This window comes from Salvia splendens, chromosome 14, assembly GCF_004379255.2.
Source record: "Salvia splendens isolate huo1 chromosome 14, SspV2, whole genome shotgun sequence".
Classification (NCBI taxonomy): Eukaryota; Viridiplantae; Streptophyta; class Magnoliopsida; order Lamiales; family Lamiaceae; genus Salvia; species Salvia splendens.
This window is the reverse complement of record NC_056045.1, coordinates 3,574,690-3,593,446: the sequence shown is the minus strand read 5'-3', so window position 1 is coordinate 3,593,446 and position 18,757 is coordinate 3,574,690. Positions and strand designations below refer to the sequence as shown.

Below are 18,757 nucleotides of genomic sequence, written 5' to 3'. Positions count from 1 at the left end.
AATACGAGAATGAGATCTATCATCATTGTTGTCCGAGTCCGACGATATAGACACGTCGTACTCGTCATCTTGTTGGGAACCACCGCCCCTGCCCCACCGTGATGCATTTCAGCAAGTAGCATGGCGGTCCTATGATCTTCTTCTATCTATAAATATTATATAAGTTGAAGTTTAATTAGGAACACAAAAAAATTTAAAAAACTCAATCTTATGAAATTATGAATTGTAAAAATAATTTTATTGTTTAGAACTTACTTGCATGCGTTCACCCGCCACTCGGAAAACCTCTTCCATAACTTCTCGACGACTAGGTCGCCTTGATTTTGAGAGACGACTACTTTGATCTTGGGAAATTCCTTTGCCCCGATCACCACTTCCCGGTCCACCACGAGAAGAAGACATAGTGCAAAATGAAAGTAGTATGGAATATGGAGTATTGAATAAATGGTAAATTACGAACACAACAACAAATATAGTAGTAAGTAGTAACTAGTAAACAACTTGAGCAATTAGAGAGAATGAGGAGAGAATAGAGAAATTGAGATTGAGAGAAGAAAATCGTTGTTAACACAAGAATGGGGTGAGTAAAAATGATGGGGGTATTTATAGGAGTAAAATTGGAAGAAATAAAAAAAAATTCAAATTTCAAATTCGGCCGGTTTGCCGCCTGAACCGGCGGTTCAGTCCATGGTTTCTGACCGGTTTTCAGGCCTATACACTGCCACCTGAAAAAGCACCTGAACCGTCAGAAACCGGCGGTTTTCGTCAGAAACCGGCGGTTTTCGTCAGAAACTGCCGATTTTTCTGCACACGTAGCCGGAATCCCACCGTTGAAACCGTTGAACCACCGGTTACGGTTCACGATATTCCCGAACCTGAACCGGCCCGCTTGAACCAACGAACAGCCAACCGGTTTGAACCACCGGTGCTGGTTCCGGTTCATGAACCGGCGGTTCGGAACTGCCGGTTAACCGGCGGTCCGGTTCGGTTTGTGCATGTCTAACTCCTAGTAGTGTATTAACTATTGGTTGGGAGAAACTTATTAAACATATACTCCTTTCATCAGTGAAAAATATGAACTTTCTAATTTTAGAATAGTTAAACAACACATTGTCCTTACACATCATTTTGTTTACAACTTATATCCTTATACTACACTAGCTCTACTAATGATGTGGAACCCACTCTCCACTAACACTACTGACATTACTCTTTATTTATCTTACCAATTATACATTAAAATACGTGTCAAATCAAATGTTTATACTTTTCAGAGACGGATGAGAGTATTTAATAAGACAAAATATTACACATAATAATTAAGTGAACCAAGATAGGCGATAGAGCCACACGTGCCGTCCCCGCCCCGCCCTGCCCCACTACGGCTGCATGCCCCGTGCTCCGTGGACGTGTGCCTTGGACTTGGAAGCTCTCTCTCTCCCCCTCTCTGTATAGTCTCCTGTCGAAGCTCTGTTCTCGGCTTCATCCAATCACCAGAGCTTGTTCTGTTTCAATTATTTCTATGTAATTCTTCTTCGATTATTTCCCCTTTATTTTGGGTTGAATTACACCAGGCAAGTTCTGTATCTTTGTATCCAGTTTCCAACATTGTTCTTATATTTAACCAACCCTTCTATATATATGTGTGTACGCGCGCCACCTATATTGCACGTTAGAGTAGGATTGTAACTGTGAAAAAGTATGACTTCATAAATTGGTTTATGCTGCTTATGATATGAAAATATCCACGACCACAAATTTTTATACAGATATATACATTCAAAAAAATGATTCCACCATAATCATATTCATAATAAACGACACATGATTGATACTAGTATTATTTATTCTAAAATAGATTTTCGTTTTAACAAATTAACATGCATGTAATATTGTTTATATGTTGTATACTTTTCGTAAGGAGTAGTATTATTTTTTATTTACCTTTAATTGTCACATCCTCATAACTATTTTCTCCATTTTTAGCCAAAAATGTTAAAAAACAATAGGCAGAAACAACGAAGTTTAAGGACAACCAACAAACTCCCTAGTTTTGAGGTCCAAATTCATGACAAAGGATTTAAAAAAACAAGTCCTAGATTAGTCGATAGATGAAAAAAAAGAGCAAAAAATGTCGAAATTCAACCCTTACGATCACCTCAATGTGTCTCTAAACGAAGACGGGACGCTAACTCGGTACGTGAAGCTCCCGGCGGCGCCTCCCAACAGCGACCCGAGCGAGGCCGTGCTGAGCAAGGATGTGACGCTGAGCGCGGAGAATAAGACGTGGATGCGGCTGTACAGGCCCTCGAAGATCTCCCCCGGCGCCCGCCTCCCCGTGATACTATACTTCCACCCGGGCGGGTGGATCCAGATGAGCGTCGCCGAGAGCATCATCCATGAGTTCAGCTACCGCATGGCCGCCGAGATCCCTTCCATAATCGTTGCGGTCGACTTCCGCCTTGCCCCCGAGCACAGGCTCCCCGCGCAGTACGAGGACGCCATGGACGCCGTTACTTGGGTCCAGAAACAGGCCGGCGACGGCGACGGCGAACCTTGGATCAAAGACTATGGAGATCTCAATAGGTCTGATTTCTTTGCATCGTGCCACTTTTATTTCAAAACCTATATAAAAAAAAATCGTGAATCTTACTATTCAATCATTTACTTCACTATCTCTATAATTTGGTAGTTTTAGCAATTGAAGAGAAAATGGTCAAATGCATTTTCTTTATTTCAATTTAGGATCAACCAACACCTTTAAGTAATTTTTAGATATAAACAAATTTAATATTGTTGGTAACTACTGATATACGTGTTTCTTTTTTATATTACCACTCCAAAATAGCTCTGCTCTGTGCCAATTTTTTTAAGCATGATTTTCGTTTCTCTATATTTTGCATGTGGAAATGTCAAAAGATATAGGAGTACTATTTTCATATCACAAGAGATAATTATTTAATATCAGAATAAACTACAACATCCATTTACAAAATAGGCTTTTCTAAAATTATTTTAATCCACCCAAAAATTAGTCTTTATGTATCTAATCTAATGAGGCGAGCTCTAATTTTCATTAACAATACTAAAATCATTTTTTTCGCTGCTCTTACTTTATTAATGTTGCCTCAAAACGCATATCATCCCCTTCTAAGGTTATTTTTTTAGACGGGGACAGTAAATATTAGTACTATGAATTTTCCTAGTATTTCAAAAAAATTATCATAAATAGATTATTAAAATCACTGCTATTGAAACACCTAATTTTTCCTCGTATTAGTTAAATTGTACTCCCTCCATCCCCAAATTTTGTCACAGTTTGACCGGGCATGAGTTTTAAGAAATGTAATGGAAAGTGAGTTGAAAAAGTTAGCAGGATGTGAGTCATACTTTTAAAGTAGTATTAGCTAATTTATAATAAAATGTGTGAGAATAAGTTAGTGGAATGTAGGGTCCACTATAAAAAATGGTAAAAAGTGAAATGTGATAAGTTTTGTGGGACGGATTACAAAATTTCAGATATGGAGGGAGTAGTAGTAATTATATATCTTGTCATCCAAAACTCTACTACCTAAGATCATTAGATTTAGTCATTTAGACATATACTCTACTTCCATATATAACCAATAGTTTTATTTTATTCATTTTGAATTGTCTAAAAAAGCATCATCTTCTAAAAAAAATTAGGATAAATGATTAATTGATTCCCACAGGTGTTACCTCTACGGCGTGAGCTGCGGCGCAAACATCGTGTATAACACAGCGCTGCGGCTGCGGGAGATGAAGCCGCAGCCGCTGAAGATCGCAGGGACGATTCTGAACCAGCCGTTCATCGGCGGGAAGAATCGGACGAAGAGCGAGCTGAATCTGGCGACGGATCCGTATTTCCCGCTGCCAGTGATCGACCTGCTGTGGGAGCTGGCGCTGCCGGTGGGGACGGACCGGGACCACCGCTTCTGCAACCCGCTGGTGGACGCGGCGATGAAGGAGAAGGTGAGGAGCCTGGGGCGGTGCTTGGTCATCGGATTCGGCGGCGATCCGCTGGTGGACCGGCAGCAGGAGCTGGTGCGGATGCTGGTGGAGCGCGGGGTGCAGGTCGAGGCGCGTTTCGACGACATCGGGTTCCATAACATTGATCTCATCGACAAGCGGAGGGCTTTGGCCATTCTTAATTTTATTAAGGAATTTGTATGATCAAGCATGCATGTACACTTTTCTTTTTATTTTTTATGTATGTCACATTACATTACATATTTTTTATTTGATTTTTGTTGATATGTGTGAGTATGAAAGTTTCTTTCTGTTACATTAAATTGGTGGTGAAAACTGAAAAAGAAAATTAAATACTACTACTAGATTTAAACAAGCTTATAGCATTCACAGTGTGTTCCGAAAATTCAACCCTAACCCCATTTTTTCCATAGCCAATGGCCCGCACAACATTGCTTCCTCAATAAATTTCATGCTTGGGTCCATCTCCGGCTTGATTTTGTGAGCTCAAAGGTGTAACGGCCGCCTTGCTATTCCACTTTGCAGCTTCCTAGTCCATAGGAAGAATGTCGAATGTGGGTAAATTGTAAAATTTGGTCATATTCTGATTCGTTCGACAATTTTAAAAATCAACTAAAAAATCATAAAATTAGAATTTATCCTCAATGGCAAAAAATTTATGTAAAATGGTATTTATATGGAAACCGGAAAATCATGCGTGATTTTCACTGCTCGTGGGTTAAATGACGTTGTCTATTCATAAATAAAAACTAAAACTATTTTGTTAAATACTAGCATCAACAATATTAGGCAATCCTATTTTTATCATATAATTGAAAAGAAGTTCAAATTTTATAATTTTATAAATTAATTTTTAAAATTATAAAATAAATCAGAGATCAGATATTATATTTTTTCTCACAATTTGGCCTATTAAAACAGGGCCCGTAATGCAATTAGCCTCTAAAATAGGATCACCTAATAATGAACGCGAAAAACCCGTGAGAAACGCAAAATTCTGAAATCAGTTAAATTGGATGAAAAGGGTTTAAGGATGTTCTTTTTCTATCAATTAAATAAAAACCAAACTGATGGAGTACGTACTAAACAAGCCCAACAGCAGTAAAGCCCAAGACAGAGTATCAGTTCGGCGTGACTAAAGAGTTCAGTTCGGTACAACCAAAGAGTTCGGCCCCAGCCTACAGCTCGGTGAAAGCCAACTCATCAAGCTCTGCTCTCAGGTCGGCATCAAGCTCTACTCTCAGATCGGCAAAAGCTGCTCGGCAATAATTCAGCAGTTCGGTCTCAGTATTCGACCGAACTAGGAGATAGTGGACTCATACAAGATTTCCACCTCCACTACACCGACGATCTATTTAGTGGTGTCAAGCAGTCATTAACTCATGCAGGATAGTGGACCCATGCAAGGTCGCCACGATCTCCACGACATCCACTACCTAATAAATGCTGCATGCCACGATCTTAGTTCACTGTATAAATAGAACCTAGGTCAGATAGATAAGGTCTTCAGCTTCTTCTTTTAAACTCTAAAAAAGCTCTCTAGAGAGAATATCATAAAGCAAGTCTGTGTTGTAAGCTGTAATTCGCAGATCAAGCAATACAAACCTGCCCCCATTTCTCCCCGTGGACGTAGATTTACCTCAGTAAATCGAACCACGTAAAACCTCTGTGTCGTAATTTATTTTTACGTGCATTAATTACCATCGAAAATTCGCCGCCTCATCACTGGCGCCGTCTGTGGGAAACGAAGAACCAAATTTGTGATAAAGCGAGTTTTTGATCCTCTTCTATCAAAAAAAAAAAAAAAAAAAAAAAAAAAAAAAAAATGCATACCAGATCACATAACACCCGTGCCTCCGTCCGTGATAACCATGAGGAAGCTAATCCAGCAGCCCATAGGCCTGGAAAGCAGCCTCGTGAAAAATCTACTTCCAGTTCTCACGGAGAAGGAGCAAGCCGCTCAAAAGGTCCACACACCGAGTCTTCCCAGCAGCCTGATTTGAACGAGGCTGTCAAGCTGTTCTTGGCCGAGAAGCAGGAGGAGTTCTTAACCTTCCTGCAGAAGAGCCAACAGTCGGAGAAGACAACGGCGGATTCTCCCTCCTCATCCAGACATGAAAGTCACTACCGCAGTAGTGACGTGTCTTCCAGGAGAAAGAATCCTCAACCCCGACATGTTCCTCCTCGGTACCGGAACCACAGGAGAACTCCATCTCCTCCGTACCGAAGAGATGTCGGGTTCGCCATGTACGGAGCATTAAAGACTCCATTCTCGGACGACATCACCCGGACTCCTTTGCCGCGGAACTACCGGACACCGTCAATGACTTATGACGGGCTAGAGGATCCTCATGACTTCTTGGGACGCTATCAATATAATATGGCGAACCAGGGTCTCAATGAGGTCCACATGTGCAAGCTGTTCCCCGAGTTGCTCATCGGGAACGCCAGAAGGTGGTTCGACAGCCTTCCTCAAGGCAGCATCAGATCCTACCGAGATCTCATGGATGCTTTCCACAGGAGGTTCTTTCAGAAAGCGGAAGCCCGAATCACTTCGGCTCAGCTGCTTTCTATACGTCAAGGTCGCGACGAAAAGATCAGCGATTTCCTGACGAGATTCCATAAGGAATGCCTACAAGTAGATAATCTCAATGATCTACTTGTCATCTCGGCATTCCAAAATGGAATCCTGCCCGGAGCTCTCTACAGAAAGCTCGTGGAGTGCGGTCCGCAAACAGCTCAAGAAATGTGGGACATTGCGGACCAGTTTTCTCGTGCGGATGAGGCAGACCGTCGAAAACGGTCGTTAGACAGCTCATCCCAAGGAGACAAAAGGAAGCCCGATCAAAGCGACCAGGTGCTTCCTCGCCGAACTCCTTTTGAAAGAATTCAAAGGGCACCAGTACAAGGCAGATTGGGGCCACGTCTCAATCCTGAGAAGCCGCCCGCTCAGTTCGTACCATTAAACAAGTCAAGAGCGGAAATTTTCGAACTACATTCCGATATGTTCGAAAAACCAAAGCGGATGACGAAATCAGCCGCACGGCGACTTCAGGATCAATATTGCTCCTTCCATCAAACCCACGGTCACGATACCGAGGAGTGCCGAGATTTGGCTGCAGGTATTGACGTTCTTGTGAAAACAGGAACGTTAAAAAAATACCAAAGCAAGCAGCCGAAAAAGAACAAAAGGCAGAGAAGTGCGAACTGCAATCCTCAGGATCCGAAAAGACATGAGGATCCCGAAGACGACGACGAGCCGCAATACGATGGAGTAATCCTGACTATTGATGCTCTCCCAGCCGGGAAGACTAAGTCGTCCCTAAAAGCAGAACGCAGAGGTTCCAATCAAGAGGAACCAACACATAAAAGGCTGAAGAAAGACGAAGTGATTACATTTTCAGATGCCGATCCCGTCCCAGCCATCTCTCCTCACCAAGACGCTATTGTCATCCAAGCCGGGGTGGCAAACAAACTGGTCCACAGAGTATTTGTGGATACAGGAGCGTCAGTCAGCATTCTTTTTAAAGAATGTTTCGATAAAATGGAAGTGGATCCAGCTCGGCTCAGTCCGGCTCCACTTCCTCTGAAAAGTTTCGCCCAGGAGGACACCCGCCCTGAAGGTATTATCAGCCTTCCGATCACGGTGGGAAAAGCGCCTACAAGCTCCAATACGATGATCGAGTTCTTTGTGGTGAAAGCTCGGTCTCCGTACAACATCATCCTGGGGAGGGACTGGCTCAACACAGTTCGGGCCGTTTGCTCTACTTATCACCTCACCATCAAGATTCCCACTAAAAATGGGATAGCGGTCATCCGAGGTGATCAAAAGAGAGCAAAAGAATGTCTGCAGATTGCGCTAAAAAGTGCCGAGCAATCAGTTCGGCACCATCAAGCATAGCAATCACAGCAACCGGAGTCGGAGGCAAGCGAGATGACCGAAGTCACTTCAGAGCCGAACTCAATGACCGTTCAGTTATACGAAGATGATCCATCCAGAACGGTCAACGTCGGCTTCGCAGGAACGCCTCTACTCCGGGAAAAGACCATTCAGCTCCTCAAGGAGTACAAAGATGTCTTTGCATGGTCTCCGTTGGACATGACCGGAGTGCCCCCCGAGGTAATCACTCATCGGTTAAATATTGATCCTTCAATCCGGCCAGTAAAACAGAAGCAAAGACTCTTTGCGGCAGAAAGAAGCCAAGTCATCCATGACGAAGTCCGCCAATTACTAAAAGCGGATGTACTATTCGAGGTGAAATATCCTTCTTGGGTGGCCAATCCTGTGATGATCAAGAAAAAAGGAGGAGGATGGCGGATGTGCATAGACTTTACCGATCTAAACAAGCACTGTCCTAAAGATTGCTATCCCCTTCCGAATATAGATAAAAAAGTAGAAGCTTTGATCGGCTTCGAAATTTTCTGTTTTCTTGATTTATACAAAGGATATCACCAAGTGTTGATGGATGAGAGTGACGCTCCGAAAACAGCTTTCATCACCGATTTCGGCATTTTCGCTTATAAAAAGATGCCATTCGGTTTAAAGAATGCCGGAGCCACTTATCAAAGGATGGTAGACAAGCTTTTTCGGCACCTAATCGGGAAACAGGTTGAAGTGTATGTCGACGACATAGTTGTCAAAAGCAAAAGCACTTCGGAGTACGAAGACAACCTCAAATCCACTCTCGACGTGCTCCGAAAAGCCAACCTCAAACTCAACCCCCAAAAATGTACCTTTTTGGTAAATTCAGGAAAATTTCTGGGTTGTTGGGTTTCAAAGGACGGACTCAAGGCAAACCCTTCAAAAGTTCAAGTCATTCAAAACATGGCAATGCCGAAGTCCATACATGACGTGCAAAGGCTAACCGGATGTCTAGCCGCACTGAATCGATTCCTTTCCCAAGCAGCCGAAAAGCAACTGCCGTTCTTCAAGGTGTTGAAAAAAGCACCAAAGTTCGAGTGGGGAGCCGAGCAGAAAAAGGCCTTTGACGAGCTCAAAAGTTATCTAGCCGAGCTTCCTATTCTCTCTGCTCCAACCGAAGCCGAAGTAATATTCTTATACTTAGCGGCATCAGATCAAACCATCAGCGCGGTGCTTGTACGAGAAGAAGGCCTAAAGCAGTTTCCCATCTACTTTACAAGCCGAGCATTAAGAGGTCCAGAAACAAGGTATCAACCTCTGGAAAAAATTGCTCTGGCGTTAGTAAATGCAGCAAGGAGACTGCGGCCATACTTCTATGCTCACAAGGTATGTGTCTTAACCGATCTGCCTCTTCGGCAAGTTTTGACCAAGCCAGAAGCATCAGGCAGAATCGCCAAATGGGCCATAGAGCTGGGAGAACACTCGATCGAGTACCTACCTCGGAAAGCCATCAAGGGACAAGCCTTGGCAGATTTTCTTACAGAGGCCAAGTTCGATCAAGCAATCCCTGTCATTGCCGAACAGAAGAAGTCTGCCAATGCCGAACTGGCACAGCCCTTGGAATCCGAAGTAGAGCCGCCAGACTGCTGGAGCGGATTCGTAGATGGAGCTTCAAACAAGATGGGAAGTGGAGCTGGTATTTTACTCGTCGCTCCCGACGGACACGAGGTAACCTACTCACTTCGGTTCCTATTCCCCACTACTAATAATGAAGCCGAGTACGAAGCCCTCCTGGCCGGACTTCAGTTAGCGCAAAGTCTGCTCGTCAAATCTCTCAAAGTCCATTGTGATTCACAAGTCATAGTAAATCACATGTTGGGTACCAGTGAAGCCCGTGACGAGAGAATGAAGAAGTATTTGGACAAAGCGCAAAGCATCAGCCGAAGTTTCTCCTATTTTCGGATAATCCGCGTTCCCAGAGCGGAAAATAGCCGAGCAGATACCTTAAGTAAGTTGGCCTCAGATCCGAGCTCAAAGGCGGAAGAATTAGTGCATCGAAGCATTGATGAAGCCGAGGTACATTCGATATCCAGCTCGCCGAACTGGATGACGCCGATCTTGCAATATCTGGATCAAGGACAATTGCCCGAAGATAAGAGAGAAGCTCGGAAGATCACGTGCCGAGCACTTCGGTACGAACTTCATGAAGGAGTCCTCTTTAGAAAGTCTTACCTCCAGCCGTTATTGCGGTGCGTAGGACCAGAAGAGACGGACTACATCCTCAGAGAAGTTCATGAAGGGTCGTGCGGTAGCCACATCGGAGCTAGAGCTTTAGCTAAAAAAGTTCTAAGATGGGGATATTATTGGCCAACCTTGGTACAAGAAGCAGTGCAGCTCGTCAAGACATGCCCGAAGTGCCAAATCCATGCAAATATCCCAAGAATGCCGCAGACCGATCTATCCACTATGCAAAGCCCTTGGCCTTTCATGCAATGGGGCATAGACATAGTGGGACCACTTCCTCAAGCTCCTCGGCAAATGAAGTTCCTAGTCGTTGCCGTGGATTACTTTACGAAGTGGGTAGAAGCTGAACCATTAGCTACGATAACGAGCTCGAAGGCATTGGATTTCGTCTGGAAGAACATAGTGTGCCGATTTGGCATACCCCACATCCTCATCTCGGATAATGGGACTCAGTTCACCGACAAGACGTTCAAGAATTGGTGCCAAGAGCTGAATATTCAACAGCGGTTCACTTCGGTCTCTCATCCACAAGCAAACGGACAAACGGAGGTAACAAATCGTATCCTGGTGAAAGGGTTAAAAGCTCGGTTAGAACAAGCCAAAGGACAATGGGTAGAAAATCTCCCTCAAGTCCTATGGTCCTACCGAACTACATCCACAACCTCCAATGGTGAAACTCCATACAGTCTGGTGTACGGCACTGAAGCCGTAATTCCGGTGGAGATCGGCGTACCCAGTCCCCGAACTCTAAATTTCTCCTCAGAAATGAATGACGACGGACTGAGAGCCGAGCTAGATCTTGCCGAAGAAAGAAGAGAATTGGCATGCATAAAAGCAGCCAAGTACAAGGAGCAAGTAGCCCGGTATTACAACCAAAGGGTGAAGAAGCTGCAATTTCAAGTGGGAGATCTCGTCCTGAGAAACAACGAAGTAAGCCGAGCAGAAAAGCTGGGCAAACTCGAACCCACATGGGAAGGTCCGTATCGGGTATCAGAAGTCCTCGGCAAAGGGTCTTACAAATTGGCTCACATGTCAGGAGAACAGGTACCCCGAACATGGCACATTTCCAACCTCAAAAAGTTCCATTTGTAAGAGACAGTCCGGTCAGTCAGTCTTGAGTCCTGTTTGCTCAATGTGCTTTATTTGGTTTACTTGGTCTTTATTTGTCTCTGTGCGTTTTGTTTGTGTGTTTTGTCTGTCTCTGTGCGTGTCGTCTCTTACAAATGTTACTGAGGTATCTTGTTCTTCGAAGACTGATCCCCTTCTTAGAACATATACAAGCTAAACAATTGTGAGTCAAAGCTTCTAAAGAGGATACAAGACCACAATTCAGCTTAAACAAGCAGTTCGTCTGAAACGAGCTGCAACAAGCCCACGATTGTGCGTCAAAGCTTCTAAAGAGGATACAAGACCACAATTCAGCTTAAACAAGCACTTCGTCTGAAACGAACTGCAACAAAAGTCCAATTCTCGCGATAAAACTTGCCTGAATTAGGACTAGGGAAAGTCCGATCCACGCGATAAAACTCGCCGAATTAGGACAAGGGAAAGTCCGATCCCCAAATTAGGACAAGGGAAAGTCCGATCCCCAAATTAGGACAACGGAAAGTCCGATCCGAGCGATAAAACTCGCCAAATTAGGACACAAACCAAGTCCGGTCAAAGAAGAGTTCACTTCATGAGACCGTGGACAAACATCAACTTACCCCATACTTTTTTCCAGAATGCCGAAGTGATTCACTTCGCTTTTCGGGGGGGGGTAGTGATGGAGTACGTACTAAACAAGCCCAACAGCAGTAAAGCCCAAGACAGAGTATCAGTTCGGCGTGACTAAAGAGTTCAGTTCGGTACAACCAAAGAGTTCGGCCCCAGCCTACAGCTCGGTGAAAGCCAACTCATCAAGCTCTGCTCTCAGGTCGGCATCAAGCTCTACTCTCAGATCGGCAAAAGCTGCTCGGCAATAATTCAGCAGTTCGGTCTCAGTATTCGACCGAACTAGGAGATAGTGGACTCATACAAGATTTCCACCTCCACTACACCGACGATCTATTTAGTGGTGTCAAGCAGTCATTAACTCATGCAGGATAGTGGACCCATGCAAGGTCGCCACGATCTCCACGACATCCACTACCTAATAAATGCTGCATGCCACGATCTTAGTTCACTGTATAAATAGAACCTAGGTCAGATAGATAAGGTCTTCAGCTTCTTCTTTTAAACTCTAAAAAAGCTCTCTAGAGAGAATATCATAAAGCAGGCCAGTGTTGTAAGCTGTAATTCGCAGATCAAGCAATACAAACCTGCCCCCATTTCTCCCCGTGGACGTAGATTTACCTCAGTAAATCGAACCACGTAAAACCTCTGTGTCGTAATTTATTTTTACGTGCATTAATTACCATCGAAAATTCGCCGCCTCATCACAAACCAAACCAAACCTCACAACTTTGCTATACCTCAGCAAAAATGGAGCAGACTTTCATCATGATCAAGCCTGATGGTGTTCAGAGAAATCTGGTTCGTGTTTGGAATTTGTTAGACGTTTTACTCGGTGAATTACACTCGCACATTTCATTCACAACCATGAAATTCTTGTAAAACCTTACTTATTTCTGTGGTGATTTGGCTTTGATTGGCTGAAGTGGAAAATTTAATGGATCATGTGGATGCTTGCAACGGTTTGGTGGAAGATTTCAGAATACTGAATTTATTATGGTTTTGTGTATGTTTGGGTTCAGGTTGGTGAGATAATTGGCAGATTTGAAAAGAAAGGTTTCACCTTGAAGGGTACATTTTGCTCTTCAGCTATGAACCTCATTTTTGTTAGTTGCAGTGATTTTTAGTGCTTTCATGATTGTGTTTAACTTCGAGTTAGGTGCCTTTTGCGTTCGATTTTCGATCGCTTTAAAATTGAGGTGTTTAACTTGATAATCGCTCACTTATTTGATTACTATGATTGTTGCTGATTTTAAGCAACAATTGTGCCATAACTGTTTAGATTTCGTGTATCCGGATGGTGAAGGACAAGGGTTCTAGGCAAAAGTAATACTCCTTCCGTCCCAGGAATTAGTGCAACACTTCCTGATAAATTGAGGCATAAATCAGGGAACTATGCTTGTGTAACTTTTGAAGGCATCAAATCATTTCAGCCTTGTGTTGTTTATTTTATTGCATTTTCAGTTATGGTATCATAGATTATTGAGTTTTGTGATTGAGCATGATAGAAGAATGAGATTGTAAGCTATGGAATTTGTATCATTTTACTTGATATTCGAATAACTTTTCGTAGCCCTATTCAGGTCTTAAGCTAACTAGTGTGGATAGTGCTTTTGCTAAGAAGCACTATGCTGATTTATCTGCCCAGCCCTTCTTCAACAAACTGGTGGAGTACATTGTTTCTGGACCTGTTGTTGCAATGGTTTGGGAAGGTAGGAATGTCGTGGCCACCGGCAGGAAGATGATTGGAACCACCAACCCATCTGAGTCTGCTCCAGGGACCATCCGTGGTGATTACGCCATCGACATGGGCAGGTGAGGTTTCCTCTGTGATAGTCATGTACTTCCCCTGCAAACGCGAGCATGGTAGTTGTCAAAAACACACCTTTATCAGAGATATAACTATGTATATATATCGTTACAAATGCAGGAACGTCATTCATGGCAGTGATGCTGTTGAGAGTGCGAAGAAGGAGATTGCTCTTTGGTTCCCACAGGGCATTGCAGAATGGAAGAGCAGCGCGCACCACTGGATCTTCGAGTAAACATCCGACTTCAACCTTTGGCATATTGCTGCAGGAAGTGATGAGTATTTACTTCAAATTGAGTTGTTAGAACATTGGATTTGGAAGTTTGTTTTCCTTGCAATTTGTCTATTACACATTTCAGTGTCTAATACTAGATGTTATTTGACTATTTAAAACATTTGAATAATTTGCCTTTCTATTTGTAGAAAAAGAATCCCAATTTTCTTTGGCAATTAGAAAAATGACAAGTCACTCTCCCTCTCCCAAACTATCCTGCACAGGAAGCTTCCAATTCCACATTCTTGTAATCAAAGTTTAACAGAACTAAATTCACTAAAATTCAAAAGATTCAATTCAAGATTTTGGAGATTTAAGTAACCCAAATTTCAGCTAAATAAGAAGAAAAAAACAAACCGTATCTTTAAAATCTCATGAGAGAGAGAGGGAATGCAGTTACATCAAGCAATGACTATTGATGATACTACTATTTATATCTGCCATCATATTCCAACCACAACAATATCACCCTTCCTAACAAATACATATCCTCCTTCCAAATGAAAAAAAAATTATAAAAAGAAATCGATCCGCTTTGGATTTTGCCTCTCAAGAGCAAGTTAGAGCTAACTTGCTTTTTGCATACAGACAATCTGCTTGGCTTCTTGGTACTCTTCCACCATAACCAAGAATGCAGCAAATTTGGAGGAAGATTGAACCTGGTAGACTACAATTCAGTATCGAAGCACTCTTATGCATTCATTAAAAACCACGATAGGTACCACTATTCCACTACCGACTAAGAAGTTTATACGAGGGCAAGTCTTGTAGGTATCTGATGTCTTCTTGGAGAAGCTCACTTTCAAGTTGACGACGTGTAGCTTTCATCACAGCCTGAGTGTATGAAGAAATTAAATTATGTGAAACGGAAGCTCATTTCAAGCATTCTACAATATAGAAGGTCAAATGCTAGGTACTTGCATTGAAATCCATGTAAGAAGCTCGCATGGTAAGCCATTGATGGTCCATTAGCTTGAAAGTTATATACAATATAGAAGGTCAAATGCTGATTCATTTTCTGTCGAGCAAAAGAATCAAAGAATTCATCAATAACAGAGAAATATATTCACAAAATACAGTGTATATTTCTACCTACATGACTACCCCACACAAACTAGAAAAGAAGAACGAAACTGCACACACAAAAGCATTACCAGCGAGAAATTTCAAGAAGGTTGCTCCAACAAGAGTTCTTGGCTTATCTGCAAAGAAAGCTAGGAATTGTCTCTATAAAGCTGTGCGTATTTTCTCTCTATACGCTATTTCTCCTTTCCCACAATGAAGAATAAATAATCATTATATAGATGGTGATCATTAGGTTCCATGATTGTTGGGCTTATGGACTATTATAATTGTAGCCCAATTATAATTATTTAATCCATATTAATCTAATCTAGCCCATATCCTTTCAACAAGCCCTTAAGACTCTCCCCGGATGAACCTCTTCCTTGCACCGCCGAAGTTGAAGCCTGGCTCGCCACCAATAAGCATGTCGCCACACTTGCTGACAAGAACAAAAATCATATTCCGAGTATGGCGGCGTTCCAACCTATCCTAGTCGGAGTCAATTGATCCATTGTGAAAAAGTCCGGTCCTACCTGGCCTTGCTTAGAAAATGGAATAGATGGAGTGACAATGCTTCTCGTAGGAGAAAGTGGTAGAGAAATTGAAATTTAGGGATTTTTTTTTAGAATTGGGAATGCTATCGAAGATTTGATCAACATCAAACAACGTCATTTTGATCATGGACATTGTCAAAGATTTTGTGTCATACAACTACTGATGTTACCCAAATTCAGTAGTGGGACGATCGGGAAAAAAAATCTAATTTATGATTTAATATTTTGGTTAGAATTTGACTAGAAATCTAGAATTCGTTATTTTGTATCTCCATTCTCTCAAGTCTCATATTCATCGTTTTTCATTTATAACTCTTTGTTCTCTTATCTAAAACATTTCCGTTACTAGCGGAAATGTCGACGGATCAACCAAGAGTATGTCATGATCTATTCAAATCGTATGACCAAAATACAATACTATTAAAGTCCACAAACTTTACGTGATGAGTTCTCAAAAAACAAGTTGCCATATGTTTTTTATTGAAAAAATTGAGTTTAGTAAGAGCATCCATAGTAGGAACGACTTCCCCACGGACTAGCACTAGAACTTCCCAAAAACACTTTCTGCTACGTCACTAGGACTTCTCACCCCACTGCCACATCACTAGGACATTTCACTACACAATAGTGGACAAGCACTAGGACATCCCGACGGACAAGTACAATAATAAAAATTCACAAATTCACAAATAAGCAATTACGGAATTAAAATTTCGACACGAATACGGGCAAAGAAAGTGCAATAATAATTTTATTAAATAAAAAATTTTAAATAATACAATGCATCAAAAAAACAACAATTTAAACAAATTTTAGTATGCCTTGAATCTTTATAGTTTGCCGCTAGCCGAACGGGGTCAAGGGGGGCGACGCCTCCTTGCCTGGGGTCCGGGGGCGCGGAGTGCCCCGCCCGACGGTATGATATGTTTATGTTTTAGGCCTTCATTTTCGACGATCGTTGTGCATGATATGAAATGCAAATGAAATGATGTGCAACGAGCCGGATATATAGAGTTGAAATTAAAAAAAAAAAAGTAAAAAAAAATCGAAAAATGCTCTCGTCCGTCGGGTGCCCGCAATAGCGGACGAGCTGACGGACGAGCGGCAAACCCGACGGACGAGGGGTCGTCCGCCCAGCTCGTCCGCGACGCGCTCGCCGGTCGCAATAGTGGACGAGCGGCTCGCCCGTCGGCTCGTCCACTATTGTGGATGCTCTAAAGGTTGGTCTATCGAATTTCTAAGTCACTACCCTAGTCTCCTTAGAGGTCTAACTACAATGGACCATATAATTTTTTAAAAGGTCATGTAATATAATTAATGTTTGATTTGCATTCACTACAATGGACCATATAACTTTATGTTACAATAGAAACACATTACCTTACCTCGAACAATTATAAAAATATGATATAAAGTAGCTTCCCACATTAACACAAAAAAGAAGGCTAATCCGTCACATGAGATGTTGGCAAGCATGGACCATTTTTGTCATGTGTTGACACTCCTTCAAAAGTTAGTTTCAACCCTACATCAATGAAAAACTATTAATAATTAAATTCATATATTGGTCGACATACTTGAAGAAAAATTGCTACATTTCCCAATTAATGTATCAACAAATCCTAATCAAACTGCCAATTAATCTATCAAACGATAAGATCATTTGTTGGTGTGAGGTTGCTAGGTAAGTCGTTTTAAATATATTAAAAATTAAACAGAAGAAACCATATGTTGAACGATAAGAATTCCTGACCTATTTAAGCCTTTTTTTACAGGAGAGCCGCTCGTCCATCATACTCGTCCACTATTGTGACCGGCGAGACGCTCGCGGACGACCCCTCGTCCGTCGTATATCCCGCTCGTCCGTCAGCTCGTCCGCTATTGCGGGCACCCGACGGACGAACGGTTTTTTGATTATTTTTTAAAAAAAAATCTATATATACAGCTCGTTTCGGTTCTTTTTCATTCGCACCACTTGTATTAACGAGTTTCTCTTCTTCAACTACATTTCTCGACATCCTGAAATGGCTAGTGGTAGTGGTGGTGCGGATGGTAATGGTGCGGGCGGTGGTGGCTGCGATAGTGAAGCATCGCGAAAAATCCGCGAACAGATACGGGCGTATCCGTCCGATGAGATAAACTGCATGATGAGGGCGGTCTCGCAGCAGCAGCAGCCGGCGATACCTCGTCCCATCCAGCATCGAGCTGTAGTACCCCGGGACCACGTCACTGCACACCAACGGTTGTTTGAGGACTATTTCAGCAAGCAGCCGCGGTTTGGGGACAACTTCTTCCGGTGGCGTTTTAGGATGCACCGAGATCTATTTATGCGTATCGTGAACGCTTTAGAGCTTCGGTACAAGTACTTTCGGTTCAGGAGGGATGCGAGTGGCAGAACCGGACACACACCTATATACAGAAGTGCACTGCTGCAGTTAGAGCATCTCCAATAGCACTGGACGTCAAATAGCCATCAAATAGCCTTCACACTGCCACATCATCAGCACTACAATTCTTCTGCCACATCAGCTTGCCACATCAACTGGACATCAAATAGCCCTCACATAGCCTTCACACTACCTATCCACATCACTAATAACAATTATATAATTTAATTTACACTTGTATCAACATACGGAATTTAATTTACGAGACAAATACGGAAAATTCGAATAATAATATTAAAATTTAAAAAGTACATTAATTTTAAAAAAAAGTACAATAATATAAAAAAAGTACAAAAATTAAAAAGTACATTAATTTAAAAAAGTAAAACAAAATCACTCATCGCCGCCGTCCTCGTCTCCGTCGTCGCCCAGCGCTTCTTCACCGTCGTCGCTGCCGCCTCCGTCTCCACCTACGCCGCGGCTATTCCCGCCGGTGTCCCTCCTCATCGCCTCCAATTCTTCACGCTGGCTCTGGAGCAATACACGAAGAAAATCCTTCACCTCGGGGTCCACCGCCGCTTGGAAGTCGGCTAAGGTCTTCACCATTTGAGCGCGCGTTTGTTGGCGCGCGAAGAATTTGAGCTCCTCGGTAGACCTGCCGAGGGGGGATGCCGAATGGACGTCCTGGGAACTCGGGGTGCCCCCCCTCGTAACCTGCTGCGCCCGCCTTTGCCCAACCAGGCGAGGTCGGCGACCGAACGACCGAGGAGTCGGGACCTCCTGGGCCGTCTCAGGGAGGTCTGACGAACCACCGCTGCTGTCGCTATAATCTCCGGT

At 42.8% G+C, this 18,757-nt stretch overlaps 2 protein-coding genes across 2 annotated transcripts; both read left to right on the top strand.

The window, feature by feature from the left end:
* Window positions 1–2,131: 2,131 nt before the first annotated feature.
* On the top strand, window positions 2,132–4,194 carry LOC121765075 (probable carboxylesterase 9). Its single transcript, XM_042161123.1, has 2 exons — window positions 2,132–2,586; window positions 3,714–4,194. The coding sequence occupies exons 1-2, from the start codon at window positions 2,132–2,134 to the stop codon at window positions 4,192–4,194; spliced, it is 936 nt and encodes a 311-aa protein (XP_042017057.1).
* An 8,366-nt stretch (window positions 4,195–12,560) lies between these two features.
* LOC121764758 (nucleoside diphosphate kinase B-like) lies at window positions 12,561–14,054 on the top strand. Its single transcript, XM_042160779.1, has 4 exons — window positions 12,561–12,631; window positions 12,853–12,901; window positions 13,414–13,645; window positions 13,761–14,054. The coding sequence occupies exons 1-4, from the start codon at window positions 12,581–12,583 to the stop codon at window positions 13,873–13,875; spliced, it is 447 nt and encodes a 148-aa protein (XP_042016713.1). The 5' UTR covers window positions 12,561–12,580; the 3' UTR covers window positions 13,876–14,054.
* Window positions 14,055–18,757: the final 4,703 nt, after the last annotated feature.

Coding starts and splice junctions, on each gene's coding strand:
- LOC121765075 (XM_042161123.1), top strand. CDS start 2,132: ATGTCGAAATTCAACCCTTACGATCACCTCAATGTGTCTCTAAACGAA. Junction 2,587..3,713: donor GACTATGGAGATCTCAATAG/GTCTGATTTCTT, acceptor TGATTCCCACAG/GTGTTACCTCTACGGCGTGA.
- LOC121764758 (XM_042160779.1), top strand. CDS start 12,581: ATGGAGCAGACTTTCATCATGATCAAGCCTGATGGTGTTCAGAGAAAT. Junction 12,632..12,852: donor ATGGTGTTCAGAGAAATCTG/GTTCGTGTTTGG, acceptor GTTTGGGTTCAG/GTTGGTGAGATAATTGGCAG. Junction 13,646..13,760: donor TACGCCATCGACATGGGCAG/GTGAGGTTTCCT, acceptor TTACAAATGCAG/GAACGTCATTCATGGCAGTG.